Here is a 23,470-nt window from a genome sequence, read left to right as displayed (position 1 = left end):
TTTTGTTAAAATCAATGTCATTTTGTCTAAAGAAGACTGGCAAATATACACTCAAAACCAAGACTGACACTGAGGAACGTGCAAATGTCCTGCCAGTTCAAATTCTGAAGGATATGTACCTGGTTTCTGTGGAACTCAAAGATACAGTGGAACAACTGCTAGATTAATTGTATACAGTGTTTTATCATTTCCTTTCTTTGGCACATTTAACAGTGGAGTGCAGCTATGGCATTTTGTCATGGAACCCATAAATGTTAACTGGTAAACATTAGGGGACCAACAGTGGCTGGACTATCAGTGTGTTCCACTCTCAGCCCTATGAATATCCATGAGATCGTCAGTGGTTTCAGAAGAGACCAAGACTGCTTGTGTTGAGTCAGTCAGCGTTTACAACAATTGTATGTGGACAGGCTTGACGCTGTAGGAAGATTCAAAAGCAAACCATACTGCACCTCAGGATGCAATTAGGTCAATAAACCACCCCGGAAAGTGTAGCATTGAATAAAAGAAGAAAGCATAAGCACGAATTAGATGACATGGAATGCATTGGCAATATCCATTGTATGCATCACTACACAAACTGGTGTGGCTCAATTACTTGTGCATGAGGTGAGACACACAATTAGGTTAGACATAAACCCCTCCCTACAAAGATGCCCACACACAATTCTAAAACTAGAAGAATTAAATCTCTGGTTCACAGGAGTTAAATTATTTTCCAAGCTGAATGTCAAACATTGAATTTCTCCAGCAATTTATGTTTTTGTTCCAGATCTTCAGCATCCATAGTTTTTTGTTTTGTTAAAATGATGTTGGTCAGTACACTTAGCTAAGGAATACCAGGAAATCACATTCTTGAGAAAATCCTTTGGAATATATTGTTACCAGAGAGTAGTATTTGGATGATCTATCTGTCATGGCTTGCTGCAGCAGCATATAAATAGAATTATAGACGATGTGCCTGGCTTCACATGATTGTCAATGATATTGTGGTAATGGGCAAAACCAAAGAACATGATGGGAACCTACACTTACTGATTCCAGTACATTGCCATAAAGGGATTATATTCAACAGAAAGAAGTGCCATGTGACCATCAGCTTCATAAAATCAATTTGCAGAATCCAACGAAACCCACGCAAAGTGGAAGATGTTAGACAAATGCCTACCCCATAATAAAAAAAGCCTGACAGGTATGCCTCAGATTTTTTAACTTCTTGGCATCATACAATCCAAACCTTTCAAGCATTATCATTTAGAGAACTCCTGAAGAAAAACATACCACATGTATAACAGGAGGACTATTAACACATATATGAGTCTCTCAAGCAAGTCTTGTCAGAAGAAAATTGCACCCTGCAGTGCTATCACTCAAGGAAGAAGTCAGTCCTAGAAGTTGAACTTGGCAGAAGGGGCTAGGAGTGTGCATCATGCAAATCTGTTATGCTATATCCGAAGGGCTATCTCAATTTAATCAATCCAATATCAAGCACTAAACACTCGCTTTAATGTTTTTGATCACCAGCTTCCACATCTAGCTGTACCACAAGCAGTTCACTGGAGATCACAAGCCATATGGTTTGACCATAAGAGCATGTGATATAGGAGCAGAATTAGGCCATTCAGCCCATCACATTTGCTCCACTATTCAGTCATGGCTGATCTATTTCTCAGCCACATTCTCCTGCTTTCTCCCATAGCCCTTGATTCACTTACCAATCATGAACATTTTAAATAAACTATTGACAAATGCACGATTTTACCAATAACAACTCACAAGTAAAAGTACAGGGTTTGCTATAATTTAGTAAAAACATTCGCAACTTGGATAGACTGAGCAGATTGCCAGACCTAAACAAGAATGATGATGTTCCAGTGGATCTACAGTCAACAGCATGGACACTGAGATGAAAGAAGTGCTCAATACTGATCTGGTGTATTTTGATGAGCCCCAAAGCAATCACTTCAACCTGAAACAACAAATAATGTGCAACTCAAGGCATAGTAATAAATGATCTTTCAAGGGTGGCTTGACAAAATAAAAGTATTGGCAGCCAGTCTCAGGTGCTTGTGGCCTTACAGAGATGAACTTGGTACTGTATATTCAAGTGTGTGTGCGCAAAGAACTCCAACTGAGCATATTGTTGCAACTACACCAAAAGAGACATCCTGAGCTGTAATTGACTGACCAAGGCAGCACATGATCAGTCTTCGATTGGATAGGTAACGTAAGCCAAATTCCTGATTACTTTTTTAAATGTAATGGTCATTTTAGCAACATTATTTCTAAATGTCACCCGATTCATTCTTTGACATGCTAATCACTTTATAATTTTGCTCCTTTTAAAACAGCTTGACCATCTTAGATTGGTATCTCCATTGATCTTCACCAAGATAATGTGGCACCTGTAGAACAATTTGTGTCTGCTTATGTAGTATCTCTTTCTAGCTATTAACATCATCCAAGATGTCCCAACTGATTCATCTACGTATTCTCCAAAATCTATTGAAATACTTCTGTGAAAAGAACCTTGTGTGACTCCTCAATAACTTTGATGCCTGAGTCAAATTGAAGCTCAAAATGACAATACAAAATTGATATACATCGACATGTTACTTACTTTAATTTACAAAACTAATGCAGTCTAAAACTTAGCTGTGTCCATGAGTAAAAGCTTTTATCTCATTTTCACATTTGTTACCCTAAGTTTATATTAGCTTGAGCCATAAAAGTAGTTAATGTTCCATAAGCCCATTATCTTAGTTTTGACCTTGCCCATCCTTCCTTACAAAAGGTGTTTTAGAACCAACCACAAATCAAACAAAATATTATTTTATTTCCTTATTTGGTTAATCAACTCAATATTAATTATTATTGAAAAATAATTCAATCCTATATTAATGTGGACACAGAGTGGACAAGAAGACTGGCACATGATATGGTTCATTGGCCAAGGATCCCCAGTGTTGACATGAAAATATCAGTAAGGATATCCATGGCATGACAAAAATATCAGTGAAACCAAAAGATAGAACCATATACCCTCACAAAATTCAATCTGTCTCTTCATCCAAAATTGTCACTGATCTATTTGGTATAAATGAAGAGGGCTTTATCTTAATCACTGACTACTTCTCTGGATTTCCTACACTTTAAGTATATCTATGGCAGACACAGCATTCTGTCTGTTCAATGCACCTGAAGAAATAATTGCTGATAATAGCTACAGATTGTGGGTAGATTTTTCAAGGACATATATGCCAAATGGGGCATGAACCATGTGACATTGACACTAAATGACCTCAAGATCAGAGTTAAATCTGTGGATATGGGTTGCTATTTCCAACAGAGATCATCTTCAGATGGCAAGTGAGAATAATCTTGTCAGTCAACATCTATCCAAACTTTGAAGATGGAAGACATGCCTCGACAAGCATGGGAGGAAAATGATGATGCGTGACAAGGATGCAGGTGCAGAATCATCTCAATTAAATGTTGAACAAAAGATCAGAGTCACATCTTCCAATAGATACATGATTACCTGCAAACATACCCAAAGTGTGCAGGCAACCTGGTCTCACAAAGTCACAACGTTGCATGGAATAACATTGGAGATGGAGAAAAACTAGCTATGAGAAGTGCCAGTTATACACAGAGGGCATGAAACAACACAATGAGCCAGTGATGTAGTGGAAAAACAGGAGAACAGTCAACACACTAAAAATGAATTGTCAAGGGAAAAATCCATGTTTCCAGAAGGTCACTTCATAACCATAAAACATAGGAGCAGAAGAAGGCCATTCAGCCTTGCAAATTTGTTCTGCCATCCAGTGCGATCATGGCTGATCTGATAATCCTCAACTCCACTTCCCTGATTTTTCTTCATAACCCTTTATTCTTTTGCTGATTAAAAATTTGCCTATCATGGTCATGAATATATCTAACACCCTAACCTCAACAGTTCTTTCTGAATAAGAATTGCACAGATTCACAACCCTCTGAGAGGAGTAATTCTTCCTCATTTATTTCTTAAATGTGCAACTTCTTATTCTGACATTATATCCACTGATCCTACATTCTCCCACAAGGGGACACAATCTTTCCACATCTGAGCTGTCATCCTCAGAGAATCCGGTATGTTTCAATATGGTTGCATCTCATTCTTCTATGTTCCAATTAATATAAACCCAATCTCCTCAACCCCTCCTCATAAGACAGTCCCTTTATACCTGTTATCAGTCTGGTGAACCTTCTCTGACTGCCTCCATTGCCTGTATGTCTTTCATTAGATAAGGGGCCCAAAAGTGTTCACAGTATTCTAGCTGTTGTCTGACCAGTGACTTGTACAATTTTAGTAGAACCTCCCTACTTTATATGTCTATATCTTTGAAATAAAGGCCAATATTCCATTTGCCTTCCTTATTACCTGCTGTCAGCTCCTTGTGACCCATGAAAAAGGACTCCCAAATCCCTCTGTCCTGTATTTAAATTCTCCATTTAAATAATATTCAACTCTTCTACTCTTGGCAACTCTTAGGCTTGGAAGAGTTGTCAAACAACCAAAACAATGCACAGACTCTGAATCTTCTGTACTAGTAACTTTTACAACATAGAACTTTTATACTCCTTATTTCAGTGTAACTAATTTTGCTATTATTCAATGTTTATGTGGTTTCACTTGTAGCATGTGCGAGCTTTCTTTGGAATAAAGAGATCTGTATTATTGCTTTAAGAGTGATGTTTAATGGTGACCATGTAAGCACTCTTGATTATTATAAACATCCACTTGCTTTTCTAATCTCATGTAGAAAAGGAAAGCCTTTCCTGATCTGGCCTACATTTGGCTCAATATCCACAACAATGTGGTTGACTCTAAACTACCCTCTGGCAATTAGGGACAGCAATCAATGCAGACATTACCATCCCATGATCTAAGAACAAATTTTTTAAAAGTTGCATTTTATCTAGGTATCTAGACGTGATCACGTGACTAGGGACCATGGATACTCTGTATTGCAACACTCTGAAAACAGGCTGTGTCTAGAGATTTTTCGGTAATATGTGAATTGATTTAGCTATAAGTTAACCCTGTGGAGATTTTCAAGTGAACAGAAACCGCATACCTCATTTGTGTTACATATAGAAAGCATAAAAAATCTTTACATCTAGCATTTCAACATTTTAGGCACATAAAAATAGATTTTTCTTTTTGAACGCAAAGCTCATTAAATGAAGTTTCACTGGCTGCCCATTGGTGATCCAAGTGAAAATCAACATTTTATCTCCAACATTTTGCTCAATGACAAGAATATGCCAAACTTCTTCTCATTGTTATGTTTCAAAATCCTTGTTTGTAATACTAGTACTTTTTTTACTTCCATAAAAAGCAAATTTATTCCACTTGTGGGCTGATAAAAGGGAAGATACAACATTTCATGCAAGGTTGTTCTAGTGCAATATCAAGTTATATTGATTGCTACATTATAACAGCATTTATTGTGTAAGGTGCTAGCATCAAGGAACATGTTCTTCCTCTACTTAAACTAGAAGGGATCCTAAATTTCCAAATAACTGCTTGAAAGAATAAATAAAAGCTGAAACTTAAGGTATTCAAGCTATACACATTTTTGAATGACCAGAGATGTTGGGGAGCTTATATTTTAGAATCATCGCATCCCCACAGTCTGGAAGCAGGTCATTCAGCCCATTGAGTCCACACTAACCCTCTGAAGAGCATCCCACCCAGACCCACCCTCGTAACCCCGCATTATCCATGAGTAACTCACCTAATCTGCATATCTTTGGACTGTGGGAGAAAACTGGAGCACTTGGTGGAAACCCACACAGACATGGGGAGAATGTGTGCAAACTCCAAGGACAATCACCTATGAGTTGAATTGAACCCAGGTTCCTGAGGCTGTAAGGCTGCAGTGCTAACCACTGTGCCACCATGCAGACCCTCTTGTTTCATCCTCCATGGCAATGTCTCAACCAATGAAACTTGACTAGCAAACCAATCATCACCCTTTTCTCTTGCTGTCTTAGTAGTTCTGGTCATTTAAAATTTGACATTCTTGTGTTTTTTCCTGATGAGCACAAGTAAAATATTTTGGCAACATGTCTTTCTTTCCCACAATATTTTATTTTTGCCAACAGAAATGGATATTGTATTCTTATGCTGAAAATCTGTTGCTGGAAAAGCACAGCAGGACAGGCAGCATCCAAGGAGCAGGAGAATCGATGTTTCGGGCATGAGCCCTTCTTCAGGAATGAGGAAAGTGTACCAAGCAGGCTAAGATAAAAGATAGGGAGGAGGGACTTGGGGGAGGGGAATTGGAAATACGATAGGTGGAAGGAGGTTAAGGTGAGGGTGATAGGCCGGAGTGGGGGTGAGGGCGGAGAGGTCAGGAAGAAGATTGCAGGTTAGGAAGGTGGTGCTGAGTTCAAAGGTTGGGACTGAGACAAGGTGGGGGGAGGGGGGAATGAGGGAACTGGAGAAATCTGAGTTCATCTCTTGTGGTTGGAGGGTTATTAGGCGGAAGATGAGGCTTCATCTTCTGCCTAGGAACCCTCCAACCACAAGGGATGAACTCAGATTTCTCCAGTTCCCTCATTTCCCCTCCCCCCATCTTGTCTCCGTCCCAACCCTCGAACTCAGCACCACCTTCCTAACCTGCAATCTTCTTCCTGACCTCTCCGCCCCCACCCCCACTCCGGCCTATCACCCTCACCTTAACCTCCTTCCACCTATCGCATTTCCAACTCCCCTCCCCCAAGTCCCTCCGCCCTACCTTTTATCTTAGCCTGCTTGGCACACTTTCCTCATTCCTGAAGAAGGGCTCATGCCCGAAACATCGATTCTCCTGCTCCTTGGATGCTGCCTGACCTGCTGCACTTTTCCAGCAATACATTTTTAGCTCTGATCTCCAGCATCTGCAGTCCTCACTTTCTCCTATTGTATTCTTATGTCCAAGAAATGCTGTTCCCTCATGAGCGAGCAAAATGTGACTTCATGGCTGCACCAGTTGCTTCTGAGTCGCCGCAAGCAGCATTGATACTGCTGTGTTATAGAATGTATACTGAGGATTCGGTATTTTTACTCCATCAGTGACACTGAATTGTTTGTAATTCAAATAGAAATTGCTAAATGGAAATTTTACCCTTCAGGATCTGGTTCCACAAGAGAATATCAAGTTTAGTAACCCATTTGAATGTAATCATTAAGGTTATCTAAACAATTTCTCAGATCTAAGATGGAAAAACATTGTATCAAAAAATGCTGATCAGTCCATTCCTTCCAGCTACCCATGCATAATTTACATTATCATAGACTCTTTCCAATTTATTTAGTGTCCACAGGGATCTGAATAACCTCAGGTAAAGGATAAAATTCTGAAATTTCTTCCTGATCTCCCAAGTTAATCGACATAACAAGAACCTAGAGAATATTCAATGTTTAGGGCTTACATCTTGTGTCAGTTGCTCTGTTTAATAAATAAATTTGCAATAAACAATGTGATTTACTTTATATATATGGCAAATAAAAACAGAAATATATCAACCTTTTGATTAGGTATATATCCCAAGAATTGGAAGTCAAGAAATCACAAATTTTTTTTACACTTTTATGAGATACAGCTGTTAATGGCAAGGGCAGCTTTCATTGCCCAACCTTAATTGCCCTGAAGTTAAATGGCTTCCTTGGCCATTTAAGAATCAACTGTATTGCTATGTCTCTAGAGGCATGGAGCAAATTGGGTAAGAGCAACAGCTTTCTTCACTATATGATATTTGTGAAGCAGGTGGGTCTTTACAAACACAGTAGCAGTTTCACGTCAACATTACTGAGACTAGCTTCATATTCCAGACAGATTCTTTGAATTTAATTTCAACCAGCTGTCTCATTGGCATTTGAACCTATGTTCCCCCAGCATTCATCTCAGGGGCTTCAGGATTATTAGTCCAGTGACATGACCACAACTCCCCCAGCACCCTTTTATGGAGTGAGTTCACAATTCATGTTATCTGTGTCTGCCTGTCTGAAAGGAAGATGGAACAGGAAATTAATCCCAATGAAGTGAATCCACAAAACCATCATTTTTTTTTCAGGAACCACATTTAAATTTCTAGCTATGTGGTTCAGTGGGTCTGTTCAAGATTAAAAATAGATAAATACATTATTTAAGTGACGACAACGTTTTCCTACTTCAGTTTCACAATCCACGATTCATTCCCCAGCGATTTTAAAATTAGACCTAAATTGCGGAAGAATGTTAAATGTGCTTCTGGCCTAAAATATGTCAGATTTCAATTAGAGATTTGAACTATCTTCACCAAGAAAAATTCTGAAAGCGTAATGTTGCTGTTCCAGCAGCTGAAAGCCTAGTGAAGAGGTAATCCCAGTCCGTTCAGTAGAATACATCATGTAAATGAGAAAATATTGAATAAAACTTATTTTACAATCTTTAACAAGAGCAGGCACTTACAATATGTACTTTAAAATGATTTGGCAAGTTGAATTATCAATGTAGCTTGGGAAAGAGTTGCTCAATTTCGATTTGTAACAGAATGAAGATATTAACATGAAATACTTCAGCTGTTCTTATTGAGCTTGACAGACATACACCACAAATTTCTCTAAATTCCCAAATGCTTAGCACATTCATATGAAACCCCTTTCTCCAATTTTGTAATGGAACAGCCTGTGGAACTCACAAGCCCAGAGTGCAATAGATACTGGGCCATTGAGTAAATTTAAGGTGGAGATAGAGATTTTTAACTAGCAATGGGTTGAAGCTTTATGAGGAGAGGGCAGGCAAGGGGAGGTGAGGCTGAGCTGAGATCAGCCATGATTGTAATAAACAGCAGAACGGGATCATGGGACTGAATTGCCTACTCCTGCTCCTAATTCTTATGTTCTAAATACTATGAAATTGTATAGGTTAATATAAAAGCCTCTGAATTTAATGTAAAAATAAAACTACTGCTCATTTGCTACCTGAGCTACTCCAATACCAGCGCATATTGCAGACTGATACATTTTCTGTCATTACAACTGCAAGAGGTCCTCTCCACTCCTGTACAGAATGCCTGAGATACCACTGCTAGCAATATCACAAATCCCTTCCCCTACTAAAGAATAGATCTATCCATAACAGAAAGCATTACAAAGATATTTTAGCAAGTCCAGGGCAAGTAAAATGTATTTTTTCAAATATTTCATATTAATTCAAATCGAATCATTTCAAATCCTCTAATCATGCTTTGCTCACCGCCCCTCTCCCAACAACTTGGTGTACCCCTCATTGCTTCCTTTTTGTACACTTCCCATCCTCCCTCCCTGCGTATTGTTCCCCATGAGTGAAGGATCATGGTGGCTAATGGGATATGTGAGAGGTGGGGGTTTAGGAGTGGGACAGCCATGGCGGTAGTAAGTAGGGGGTGGCAGGAAGATTTGAGTGCAGTGCCCCCTTGGGCAGCAAGCAAAGCAACAAGCAGTGCAGTGAATTGGTTGCAGAATGAGGCTTTGAGTGGGCCAGCGAGTGCCCAGCCAGGGTGACAGTAAGTAGGCTGCTAAACATAGCTGAGCTTTCATCAAGTACCACCCATGGGCACAGTGAATACCAGTCTTGAGTTCCAGGTGCACATTGATAACATCATCTTCACTGGTTTCCTGTCCCATTGAGGTGGCAGGTGATACACCACTTGCAGATCAATGTATTGAATTCTAACTAGATGAACTGATACATTTCTGTCTACATTTTGGAGGGGATGAGTTAGATCAAGGCAATCTAATGTTAAAATTTATCAAAAAGATTGAACAAGAAAGACTTTTTTAACTCTCACCTTAATTTTAATAATCAATCACTGGAGACTGAGTATAAGTTTTATGATCATTTTACTCAAGCAGTCGAGAGAGAGATTTACTTCAGCTAAGCCAAAGTGAAACTTTGAAGTTGAGTGTCTTAATACCAGAAGCTCCCTTCGTACTCACAGAAGAATAGGTGTGTCCATTCTCGGTCATGGGTAAGGCATACTTCATCTTATCCAGGATGTTGGGTAGTGTCTGGTACTATCTGTTCTCTCTTGTCTCAAGACCTTTCTAGAATATTGATTCTAAATACACAGGTGCCTACAGATTTCCTGCTGACACCTGCCTCTAGGATGCATAAGTTCATTAATTAAAGCTTGCTTTTCAAGTTATTATGGAAATCTTTATGTGACCCTTGGAATTATAGTCTAAAAATCTAAATTCATTTCCAGAACAAAAAAAATTGTGAGTTTTTCAAGTGATCAATTAGAAATGATTTCTTAGAGTGAACTTGGTTAACTGCAATTTTTGTCTTCATTTCAGAGAAGCTACCTTGAAACTTATTTGGACATTGGATTTGTGTATCTTCGTCTGAAGCAAATCAGACCTTTGACTCTTCTTTTCAAATGTGTAGTTGCATGCATTACTCTGATGTTCCTCCTCATTAACTGTGGTACTGTTATCAGACATTAATAGGAAGCTATTATTCTCTAATTCTGGTGACTTTCTATCTTCCATACAGCAATGGTAATGTTCATAAAGCAACAGCACATTGTTTTGCTTTCTTAGCATGTCTAACTGTGCACTGCACCAATTAAATTTTGCAGTAGCAAATTATTTTTAATTCCATTTCCTTGAATGGATATGTTCATTAGAGGTGCTACTACTAATCAGTACAGACAATTTTAAACTCTCTTTTACTTTGTTAATAGCTTTCGATATTTATAATCAACCTGTTCAGGGATGTTACCTCTGACACATCTCTGGAGCAGGTGGGACTTGAGCCCAGGCCTCCTGGCTTAGAGGTAGTGACACTACCAAAGCACCAAAAGATCTCTTTTATCTGTAGTTGTTTTTTAAATCCATTGTGTGCAGCTGTGAAATTCCCTCCATAAATCTCTCTGTCTCTCAACCTCTCTCTTACTTGAATTTGCTTCTCACTGCCTACTTCTCTGACCAAACTTTTGGTAAGCTGTCCTTATAATCTGTTTATGTGGCTCAGTGTTAAACGTTGCTAATGTTCCTATGAAACATCCTGTAAAAATGTTACATGTAAATGTAAGCTGTTGTTATCTGCTAGAAGACCAGAGAAACAACGCAAAAGATTTGTTAAAGAATGAGCAACTGGAAAATTCAATAAATTTCCTATATGTCTGTACAATTCTCACAGTGTATAACATTCTTGAAGTTTAAAATCTGGAATCTGAAATAAAAACAGAAAATGGTGGAAATATTCACAAGGTCTGACAGCAACCGTGGAGAGAGAAGTAGTTAATATTTCCCATAGTCATAGATTCATACAGCATAAAACAGGACCCTTTAGCTCTCCACGTCTATGCCAATCAACAAACACCAAACTCCACTCATCTGTTTTACCTGCAGTTTGTCCATAGCCTATTATGCTTTGGCATTTTAAGTGGTCATCCAGATGCCTCTTGCATGTTAAAGAGTACCTACCTCCATCATCTCTTCAAACAGCACATTATATATATCTCTCATCCTTTGACTAAAAACTTTCTTCTCAGATCTCCTCTAAATCTTTTATTTCTCACCTTAAACTTTTGCCCTCTGGTCTTAGACTGAATTGACTTGATACATTCATGCATCTTCTGTTTTTATTTGACTATAATATTGCTGTGTGTTGCAACTATAGTACATTGCATTACAGAATGATGGAACTTTTTTTGATTTTGGCAGTGCTGAGTAGATGCACCAAATGGAAGCCATGTGCTTTCTTCCAGAAACAAAATTGGGATTTCAGGCACTTTCTTGTACCATCAGCAGATGACTTAAAAAGAGTTTCAACCCACTTAATTTTTACTTTTTTAGGTATCTTCCCAATTATGTTTGAGGGAGGCCAAAGGAATTATCATCACTAAACAGCACAGCCCAGCAGGAATCTATTCAACTCATCTTGCCTGTGCTGCTTGTTTGAAAGAGCTATTCAATTAAACTCATTCCCCTGTTACATCTCCCTGGCCCTACAAATGTTCCTTTTCAAGTATTTTCCAATTTTCCCTCTGAAAGTCATTATTGAACCTGCATCCACCACCCTTAGAGGCATTGCATTACTGATTGTATTAACTTGTTTCAGAAGGTTTCTTAGTATCTTGTCTATGCTTCTTTTGCGAATGAACATAAATCATGCCTTCTGGTTACTGATCCTTCTGCCACTGGAAATTGTTTTCCCATACTTACTCTATCAAAACACTACATCACTTGGAACATGTCTATTAAATCTCCCTTTAACCTTCTTTCCCTTAAGGAGAACATCTTTCATCTGTCCAAGTAACTGAAGCAGTAGACATCTATTGAATCCTTTCCACACCACCTCAAAGATCTTAATTTCCTTTCTAGGACCTGCTGCCTTAAATTGACCAAAGTCCTTCTAATGGAGTTTTATCAGTAATTTACAAAGTTAGCGCTTCAGATTGTTAAGTATGATTTCCTGTCCCACCACCACTGTCACCATTGATCACAGCAGCCTCACAGGCATAAATGGAAGGAGGCATGATCCCCACCTCACTCAAGGGAGGAAGGCCCACCTCAGAATTGCTAGCCAATCTGATATTTAACTGGCTTCTTAAGGCCCTCACTATACCTAAGGGTGGACGTGCAGGTGGGTGTAGAGGATGACAGATCAGATGTGGGCAGGAAAATAGTGGGTAGGCCAGACATTTTATATTGAGCCCCTTATCTTCAAATATGCCAACTTCAAATGGTTGTAAAATCTAATTCCACATGTTACCTTCACAAAGTGAGAAGTAAGATCCATGCTTATTACCATCTAAGCCCTACCTGCTGTCCCTACCAGATCACTAGCATTGCTGAAGCACCGACATAGGGAACAAGCAGTATCTTTGTATAGCAGAAACCTGCTGATTTTTCCCTTGAGAATAATATTAGTGCTCCCACTTCTACCATCCTGCCAATGCTATCACTGTTGGTTCTCAGCCAGTCAGTGCAGACTACTGCTGTTCCATGCGAGAAGTGGAACAGTCTGAAACCAGGCAGTCACTGCCTAGAGCTGCCTGAGGATATTTTTTGATTAGATTAGATTACTTACAGTGTGGAAACAGGACCTTCGGCCCAACAATCCACACCGACCCGCCGAAGCGTAACCCACCCATTCCCCTACATTTAACCCTTTACCTAACACTACGGGCAATTTAGCATGGCCAATTCACCTGACCTGCATGTCTTTGGACTGTGGGAGGAAACCGGAGCACCCGGAGGAAACCCACGCAGACACGGGGAGACTGTGCAAACTCCACACAGTCAGTCGCCTGAGTTGGGAATTGGACCCAGGTCTCTGGCGCTGTGAGGCAGCAGTGCTAACCACTGTGCCACCGTGCCGCCCATCAACTATCCTCCAAGGCCATCTGCAGTACCCCCCAATGAATATCAAGAGTTGCCTACTAATCATGCTTCAGTTGGTCAACACTGTCCACTTGCCAAATAAGCAGTTTCCTTTCATGCAGTATAAATGTTGGCTTTCTTCTTGAACTTGTATTCTTGCAAAATATCCTTACAAGTACAAGATGAAAATCTTTGACACACTGCTGTTTTTCAGAATTATAAAATAGGCAATATTATCATCTTACCAAGGTTACACTGTTAGTTACTGTCATTCCCATCTCACTCCTTAATTGATAGCTTTTAAAAGTGAGGCCACCTTCTTCAAAGTTATTGGTGAACATTTTCTAGTTTCCTGGGTTGACATGCCCTCTTCGTTGGACCGGCATAACAGAATTGGCAAGTAATTTAGAATGCAGATAACTAATGTTCCATTGTCAATGTGATGGTCTCAAAAACTAACAAGGATCTCTTCTTTCAGTTTGTTCACAGTATTCCAAAGGCGTTTATGCCATTTTTGGGTTCTATGATAAGAGATCTGTGAACACGCTAACATCTTTCTGTGGAGCATTACACACATCCTTCATCACTCCAAGCTTCCCCACGGAAGGAGAAGTTCAGTTTGTAATTCAACTGAGGCCACCACTGCAAGGAGCACTCTTAAGCCTTCTTATCCACTACAAATGGGAGAGATTTGTCTACCTGTATGACACAGACAGAGGTAAGCAGTCATTCTCAAAGCATTTTTTTTTGTATTTTTCTAAGGTATTCATGCATGGCTGCTTAGAAAGTAATTGTGATTGAACCAGCAATGACAGGGTTGGGGCAAAAGTGTCAGTAAATTTGCATGCCCAAGGAGCTAATAATTTTGATTCAAAACATGTCATTCAAACAAATTTTACTTCTGTTTGACATTCCTAGGTTCCCTGATATATTGCCTTCGCTAGTTCTAAAACAAATTAAAAACCTGGCTTTTATTAAACCTCAGCAACATTGAAGGAATAAATTATAATTAGTCTTGAAATAGAGTACTGCAGGAAATGTCTTTGTTTTTTGTTTCAAATTTCAAATTGTTTTATTTGATCAGATTTGATATTTGGGATGATCCAGGCGTTATTTCTGTCAGCAAGAATGCAGAGAGATGCTTAGCTGAGAGCATTAGAATGTTCAAATAGCTGAACCCAAGGGATATTATTGCTTGATTGACAGCTCTTACCCTTAGAATTATTCCTCAGTGTTTATTTATAAATGATAAAGATGCATGACGTACTTGCAATTTCTGCTATTGACATTTTAAAATCAGAAGTCACATGACACCAGGTTATAATCCAACAGGTTTATTTGAAATCTACATTTGACAAAAGGGCAATTCTCCGAAAGCTTGTGATTTCAAAAAAGCCTGTTGGACTATAACCTGATACCATGTGACTTCTGACTTTGTCCACCACACTCCAACACTGGCAACTCCACATCATGACATTTTAAAGATTCGACTGATTGATAGAACTTTGATAGAACGGTAGTAAAAGTAGTTTTTTGATATGTGTATTGATGCATTTTGAAGTGTTTTCACATTTGACCTTGTTACTGTGTTCCTACATTGAATTGATACAGTGTACACATTGCCATATGTTTGAATGGAGAATATAAGGGGCTGTGGCTGGGGAAGGGGGGTTTGGGGGAATGATGAATGAGTGAAATGGAGGGTACAAGAGACCATGGTGGGTATATGGAGATGGCCTAGGGGGCTTGTGGGTGACATGTGAGTGCTGGAGGCTATTTTCTATTTTGTTGCTTTTGTTACCTTTTGGAACTTCATCCCAGAAAATCCTACATCTGTAGGTTGAACTGAGTCAGGAAATTTCCCAAATCCTTTGACTCTCCCTCATAGTTGAAAATCAAGCCCAACATCAATGACTTTAATAATGATGGGGAGTAGGTTGGATTTGATACCACTGTGGTAGATTTGAACATTTAAACTTTTAGGTTCATTATTGTTAAAGCTTTTAATTGGGGAAAATAATATAATATGCCACAGATGAATTTTTGAAGGCACCAATTTTCATTGCAATCTTGTCCAAAGTAGTGCAGAATTTCACATGACTAAAATAGTCTGTTTAACAAATCTGAATTAGGTAATTACAGAACATAATAAACAAAAATATAAGGAGCTAGGATCTCAGTAAAGGTTTCAGTGTCTGTTTATATCCCATCTAATTTTCAGTGCTCAAGAAATAAGTTCTGTGTGTATTTTTTTTGGAAGGCACTGTTTTGCATTCCAGATACATCATTCCAATTTGGCATCATTAAAGACAAATGCTTTAAGCCACTTTGGTGTTCAGATTAGTCTTATCTATACAGAAGACTAATCTGAACACCAGAATATTTGCAGACGTCTGAAATTGAACTGTGTGATTCAGAATGCATCATTATACTCTTACGTAATTTTTGACGTTAGTACGTGCCTTTATCGGGTTCACTGAATGGCAATGCAGGTTCATAGGATCAGCTCATTCTCCAGTCTCTAAAATTTTTGTGTTATCTTTTTGCACCTATCGAAAGAGTCCTCTTGTCTCCGATAACAACTTAATTTTACATTGTTCATTTTGCATAGAAAAATGTCTTAAAATTCTCCACTGAGATGCAAACAATAAATATTAAATTGAAGTAGAGATTCCACAAGACCTTGTTTCAAAATGTAGGTTTTTAAGGTGAATATCAAAAGAGGCGAGGAATTTAAAAATGGCAGAGTGATTTTGGGAGTCACAATCCCAGAGCACAAAAACACAACCAACAAATGTAAAGTTAAGGAAGAGGGATTGCAGAGCCAGAAGTTATAGGATCAAAGGGAGAGTTTTCTCATCACAAATGGGTGTTCTTGGGTCATGTGGATGATTAAAGTGTAACAAATCCCAATTTCTAACCCCCTCTAATCACCCCCTTTCTCCCTTTGCAGGAATAAAGCAGAGAAAAAAGGGTGGCCAACTGACTACCATGAAACAAGTTGTTATTTAAATAATACAATAATAGCAGATTAAGATAAAATTGACAGAATCTTTGGCAACATTTTGCCAGCGAAACAAGGGCTATGTTCCCTGGTGTATTCTTGTGTTGTTTTCTTTAACATTGAGTTATCACTCTCACACTCAACTGGTAACTAGAGTAGATTCAATTTACTTGAAAATCTCAAACAATTTGTAAATGGCCAATTGATAACCTACATCTACAGAGCAACCAATGTACAAAATCCTAGTCTAGCAAGCTGCTGCTTGCAGTCTTCATGACTGCTTTGTAGGCTTAAACATCCTTGTCCTTGATTCATGAGCATACTCAGGTTTTAAAGTGATACAACTTTTAAAACAATAATAAAACATCTCCTTTTTCCTCCGCAAAAGAAACCTGCCCAAAATGTGAAAATACGCACATATTAGGTAATTGCAAAGCTATTTGCAGAGAAACAAGAATTATAAATTTATGTATTTAAGAGAGACTGAGTTTTTCTAATGTGTTGGTTGTTTGACAATTCTTCTGGAGATTTAAACTTCCCACTTCGTTGTTTTCTACTTTTCATATGTAGGTCTCTTGGTTGTTGTTAGAGCTTAGTTGGCTGTTGTCAGGATAATCCTCCACAACTTTATTATCCAAGTGCTTTTTGTATGTGTTCCATTCACATTAGCCAAGAACTCTGGAGGTATCCCTTGTCACCCACAACTTAGTTCTGAAGTTCTGGATGGGAAACATTGATGGAACCTCGGGGTTGCACAGAATGTAAGCACAATGATACCTCCCTGGATAGCAGGTACACATCTTGCCACGCTCAGAACCTGGGCAAGATTCCCCAATTTGTTACAGTTCCCAATGAGATATCCAAATCATAATCTCCTTGGTGAAGGCTGATAAACTGATTTTTTTGACTGCTTCCTGAGTTGATCACAAGGTTAATTTCAAAACACATCGCTTCTCTTGTGGATGCATTTCTCCCAGATCCAAATGAATGCATGTTGTAACCAGATTTTCTCAAGTTTACAGAGTTAGTTTATTAATTACTAACCACAAGAAGAATTAGTAATGCAGCACACATGCATACAAATTAGAAATAAGAGGTGGAGCCAAAAGGATAAAAGTTTAAAAAGAAAACAAATAAGTCTTTAAAGTACTTGCGAGGAGTGGATAGTTAGAAGTTGTAGTTGTTGCAATGATGGTGTAAGCAGGTATAATCTGTTCTTGTTTTGTAAGATTGTATGTGTGAACATATTCCAGAGGGCTGGGATGTTCAGATTATTGATCGCATTACTAATGGATGTGAAATAGATTCCTGATTGTCAAGGTCAAGAAAGCTGATCCTACTGGTTATTCTGGCCCCTGCTGGTTTCTCCCCCACCTGCTGTCTTCCACCCACTGTTCACTTCTCACCAGTTACTCCCTGACTGCAGCCACCTACCCCTGAAGGGTTTTGGGAACTTATATCAGAACTCAGACCTGCCAGAGGGAAACAGAATGTTTCCTCCTATCTAATTAATTTCCCTTACCTACCATTCTGTAAACCTCTGGTGAGCCTGGATCATTCTGCCACTGTGTTCACACAAGTCTCAGCTGCGCTTCCATTTTTGCTGCCAGGGTGCTGCATCCTATTGTAGTCTTCAGTTACATGTCTGGAATGAGGTTTCTTTCAAAGCAAATCTGTGTTCTTTTGCACTGTATAACTTGCAAAGATCTTGAAATGCAACAGCTTTGCCATGGGAGCAACAGATCTCATTTCCCACACGGTTTGCTTGCTATCTGCATCTTGATTCTGTACCTGTGCTGGTAACTGCACCAAATGCCTGCAGATGTTGTTGTCCGGCTACAATGGCTTCATAGTTTCTGCTGTCTTTTATCAGTGTGGTGATGCCACATTCCTTTCCCTTCAAGGGGATTTAAAAAGATGTTCTAGGTATTGAAACTAGAACCAGAACCATTATCTGCTCAGGCAGCTTTGTCTTTAAGAAACAATATCCTTTACCCTTGTCCTTGGAGTCCTCAAAGCTGCAGGTCAGGCAGTATCATCCTGACCCTTGGCTCATCCGCAGATTTAACAACAACTTATATGCTGAGTCTAAAACTGAACTCGAGTGTATGGGGGTGGTCACCATTGTAAAATGTTGCCATCATTCACTCTAAAGATTAGGCTGGTCTTAAACTTGCATGCATTTTTGCAGCACGGCCTGTATCAGCTGCTTGGTTCCTTGCCCATAGTTGTAAGATGCTGATAAATAAAACATTAAAGAGGATCACAAATGAGTATTTTAACTGAGGAAGAATAAAGGAGACAACTGGATACATCTTATAGTAAACTAAGATACCAGTGATTGAATCCTTGGGAGCAATCCTATGTGTAAGTTCTCAACAATAGAGTTAAGGACAAAACAAAATTGTCATTTGACATAATTTTAAAGCAAACAAGGTAGTTTCCATTGTCCTACCAGACCATATGGCTGCTGTCTTATTACAGAGAGAAGATTGGTGGTGGTTTTATCTGAGGGCCTAAAGGGAAGAGGTTGAGAAGGAGAATCCTTCATGGTAACCTCAGTGAGGGAAATAGTTGAACTCTTACAGTTGGAATCACTGTGTACTGCAATCCCACTGGCCAGCCAACTGAACAAACCAATCTGTAGAAATTGATTTTGTCCAGCAGCACTAACCTGGCAGGATCACATCATCTGTCCATTATATGCCTTCTTTGGGTGGAAGACTCAACAGCCTGAATATACCACCTCAATTCAACAACAGCATGTGGAAAAAATCTTTTACAAAATGAGGAATTAAGATCTGAAAAGTGCTGCTTGACATTGTGGTTGAGGCAGATTCAAAAGGGAATTGGATAAGAACTTGAACAGAAAAACATTGTAGAGTTATGAGGTTGTTGTGGGATGAGATGAGTTGCTCATTATAGACAGTCTGCATGGACACGACAGGATAAATGTCCTTTTTTCTGCTATAATCATTCAATAGTTCTATGGTATTCAATTCCATTCATTTTAATGGAATTGAATACTAGCAGAGCTTTTGGTATAGAGATTCAATATTTTCTTTAAAGCTAGATTTCTACCACTTACAGTTCATATTAAATTTAGGAATTTAGATCAGAGTAGTGCTGGAAAAGCACAGCATGTCAGGCAGCATCTGAGGAGCAGGAAACTTGACATTTCGGGCAAAAGCCCTTCATCAGGAATAGAGGAAGGAAGCCTCCAGGGTGGAGAGAGAAAAAAAAAGGAATGTTTGTTGAATGTGTTAGGAAAAATAATTATCGCAAAGGATAAATATGACATAATTCTGGAAATCATACAAGCATCTTCAGGATTAGATTGCTTAACGCAGGAAAATCAATTCAAAAAAATTGCTGGGAACTGTGAAATGAGAGTTTCAAGGCTTAGAAGGCAGGAAGCAAGATGATGCATAAACAGAATGAATTAACTGCTTAGGAACTTTGATAAATACAGTGATAGATTGTGAATTTGATTGGATTACAAATATTTTAATCTTGCTGACTAAAAGGGAACTTTGAATTTGTGAGGAGATATCCTGCATGTGACATAATCCTGGCTTTGCACACTGGGCCATCTGTGGCCCATTCTTTGCTTGTTATTCCCAGCCTCTGTTGGTTCCTCCTTCACGGACGGGTTGGACCGAAGGGTCTGTTTCCATGCTGTACATCTCTATGACCTGCTGTCTACTCCCCACTGCTCACTTTTCACCAGTTACTCCCTGACTTCAGCCACCTACTCCTCACTGCCCACTCTGCCAATTTCTCACACTCTCCTTAGCTATCGTTCATTCCCATTTCTAGTCCCTCCTGCTTCTAGCTACCCACTTACACCATGCAATCCCTACCATACACTCTGCCACTTCTTCTGACTGCCTTGGAAGCCACACCACTTCCTTTGTACTCCCTCTATTATTTTGCTGTGCACTCCCTGTTATCAGCTTTATCACTTACTCTGATTTCTGCTCCCTTCTGGTATTTTTGCTGCTCCCTACACTATTTCCAAACAGCTGCCCACTTCCTGTTCTGCTCTCTTGTGCTTACTTCACCAACTCAATCTACCACACATTCCACTCCCACAGTGTTGTCTGCTTTGCCACTCCATTCAGTTTCACTCACTCCAGCCCTCTGCTGTCTTTACCTCTCCCTTTCACCGTCCACACCTCAGTCCCTACCATCTGCACTCCCACTCCCTTTGCTGCTTATTCCTGCCATCACTCAAGTGGGATGGAGCAATAGGAAAGCAGCAGCGGGTAGTGAACAGCATTGGTGGAGTACAAGGAAGCTGAAAGGAGGAGGAAGCCCAAAGGAGCAACGGAGACAGTGGTGGAATGCAAAGGGAGAGCTGGAAAATGAGAGAGAGCACTGAAGAGAGTCAGGAAAGAAATGGAACAGCAAGCAGAGTGATCTAGCTGGGAGAAATGATGTGTTGGCAGCAGGCAACCAATGAGCAAAGAGGATGATGGGGCAGGAAGGAACGATGAAAGGACTGGATGGTTTGAGAGAGTGAGAAACATTTTGGTACTTCCATCCTGTCTTTGTTTGATCTGGACCAAACTGGACCAAACTGTTTTACTGTACACAGCTGTCTGGCACTTCTCTAATAATGACGCCACAGACACTGCAACTGTGCATGGGCGTTTGCACCTTCTTTAGTTGTGGTATCAGTGTGTGCATTTCAAAAATCACAGTTACAGGAAAGAAATTATTAGGTGAGAATAAAGTGAATTTTCTTCAATTGGAATGACATGATAATATTCAAGTGGGCTTTGTCATGGAGGTGGCCTGACATGATTAAAATTGAGAAGTCAGGAAACAACATTTAAGATTTGCCAATGATGTCAGCCTGGAGAGTACAGACATTTAGGAAATATTGCAGGAGTGCATCAAGTCACTCAGACTGGGTAGAGAGGTGATCTTTACATTGTAAAAAATGTTTAAAAGTACTATATTTTGAAATTAAAATGAGAGGAGAAGAAGAGAGACCAAGACTAGAAGGACCTTAGTCATTCCTGAAACACTGAATTGTTATATAAAGGGATATACATTGCTCAGTGACTGATTCAAATGAATTACACAACAAGATTTCATATTTTAAGTCCTCACTGTAACAAAATAAGTAAAATCAGTGTTGAATAGACCCCATTAGATAGTCGGCAATTAATAAACTTTGCTATAGAAAAACTAAACAACTTCTTAACACAACCAAAAACCCATTCCATATTCATACATGCATTGCACACTTTGCCGAATTATGGTCTTGCAATTAAAGTCCAAAGCTCTTCCCAACACTGATCGGATCTCTTCTCCCTAATTCACCAGGTGAATCATTCAGTTTCTTTTTAACAAAGTATACTTTATTCAATCCTTTGAACATCCTCTGGCGATTCAGTGGTTTCTAACCATCAACATCTTTGAGGTTGCCATTGACCAGAAACTGATCTGGAATAGCCTCATAAATATAATGGCTACAAAAGCAGGTCAGAGGAAGCTTGTGACAAATAACTCATCTCCTGACCCCCCAAAGCCTGACAACCATCTACAAGGCACACGTTCAGGAATGTGATTGAATACTCCACATGTGCCTGGATGAGTGCAGCTCCAGTAACACCCAAGAAGCTTGATGCCATCCAGGACAAAGCAGCTGACTTGATTAGTACCATATCCACAAATTTTCACTCCCTACACCATTTTGCTCAGTAGCAGTAGTGAGTGACATCTCCAAGATGTGCAGCAGAAATTCACCAATGCTCCTCAGAAAGCACCTTCTAAACCCACAAGAACAATCGTCCAGAAAGACAAGGGTAGCAGATACATGGGATATTACCTGCAACTTTCCTTCTAAGCCACACACCATACTAACTTGGAAATACATCAAACTTAGAAGTCACATGACACCAGGTGACCTGACGAAAGAGCAGCGCTCTGAAAGCTTGTGATTTCATATAAATCTGTTGGGCTATAACCTGGTGTCATGTGACCTCTGACTTTGTCCACACCAATCCAGTAATGGCACCTCCACATTGTAGAAATATATCACCATTCCTTCAGTATTGTTGGTTCAAAATTGTCAAACTTCCTCCCCAACAACATTGTGGATCTACCTATTCTAAATGGACTGTAGTAGCTCAAGAAGGCAGCTCACCACTACCTTCTGAAGCAAATTTGGGATGGGAAATTAATGCTGACCCAGCCTGCAATGCCTACATTCCAATAATTGTTTTTTTAAAAAGACTCTTCACGGTCAATAACACCACCTCGTCTTCACTAACCATCCACTTGCCACAACTGGCAGCCTGAGAAAGTGTAAGAGTGCACACTGCAAGACTAGTTGTATTTTTCCTTTTTGTTCAAAAGTTAAAACTAAAATCTGGCCTTCAAGTGGGTTTAAACCTGGCCCCTCTAGTGGTGACCAAGTCACATGAGTCTGTGGCTGGGTAGAATTCAATTCATTTTCATATTCTAGGTATTTGTTTGACCATAAGTTAAGAGAAAGAGTTAAAAACATAACCATCTTATAAGTTCTGACAGTCATAACAAGGTACATTCTTCTTAAATGTATAGCAAAAGGTAGATAAGGCAATAAAAAGGCAAGCAGGTTTTGTCTCTTGAGGTTGAGAATGCAGAAGCTTCGAGCTAAAGCTAAACTTTACAAGAGTCTAGCTAAGTTGCAAATGGAGTGGCTTTGGACTACCACTGTAGGAAGAATTATAAAATTATCAAAAGGTAGTCCTTGAGCCTCATTTTATATATGTAATGGTCATTTGTCATCCTCCAAAGGCATCTTTCTCCATCATGTAATGTCCAGAGACAGGAAGAAATTCTAAATTGTTTGTTTTTAAGAAACTAGATTATCCTGCTTTTTAAATGAAAAATTAAATGATAAATGATTGCTTTCAAATGACTACTATTGAAAATAGAATGGGCAAGGTAGCTGCTTCAAGAAATTTCCAGTCATAGCCTGGGAAAAAAAAAATTCAGCCTCTCTCTGGAATGTCCCTCTTCTATTTGACTTAATGTTCCAGGCAAGCAAACATAAAGGAACCCAGATGTTTTGATTA

The 23,470-nt window shown here is 39.3% G+C and overlaps 1 protein-coding gene across 6 annotated transcripts in view; it reads left to right on the top strand.

The window, feature by feature from the left end:
• Positions 1-23,470, top strand: part of gria3b (glutamate receptor, ionotropic, AMPA 3b) — a 351,500-nt gene that overhangs the window by 44,493 nt on the left and 283,537 nt on the right. For all 6 annotated transcript variants that reach the window (XR_011964134.1, XM_072595311.1, XM_072595312.1 and 3 more), the window contains exon 3: positions 13,869-14,108. Coding sequence is in view for 5 of the 6 variants with exons in the window: in XM_072595311.1 (XP_072451412.1) it covers positions 13,869-14,108 (240 nt within the window). In the remaining variant the exon portion in view is untranslated. The remainder of the gene's footprint in view (positions 1-13,868; positions 14,109-23,470) is intronic.

The sequence above is a fragment of the Chiloscyllium punctatum genome, chromosome 25 (genome assembly GCF_047496795.1).
Source record: "Chiloscyllium punctatum isolate Juve2018m chromosome 25, sChiPun1.3, whole genome shotgun sequence".
Taxonomy (NCBI): Eukaryota; Metazoa; Chordata; class Chondrichthyes; order Orectolobiformes; family Hemiscylliidae; genus Chiloscyllium; species Chiloscyllium punctatum.
Note: the sequence above shows the minus strand (reverse complement) of the source record. Positions and strands in the feature narration are given on the sequence as shown.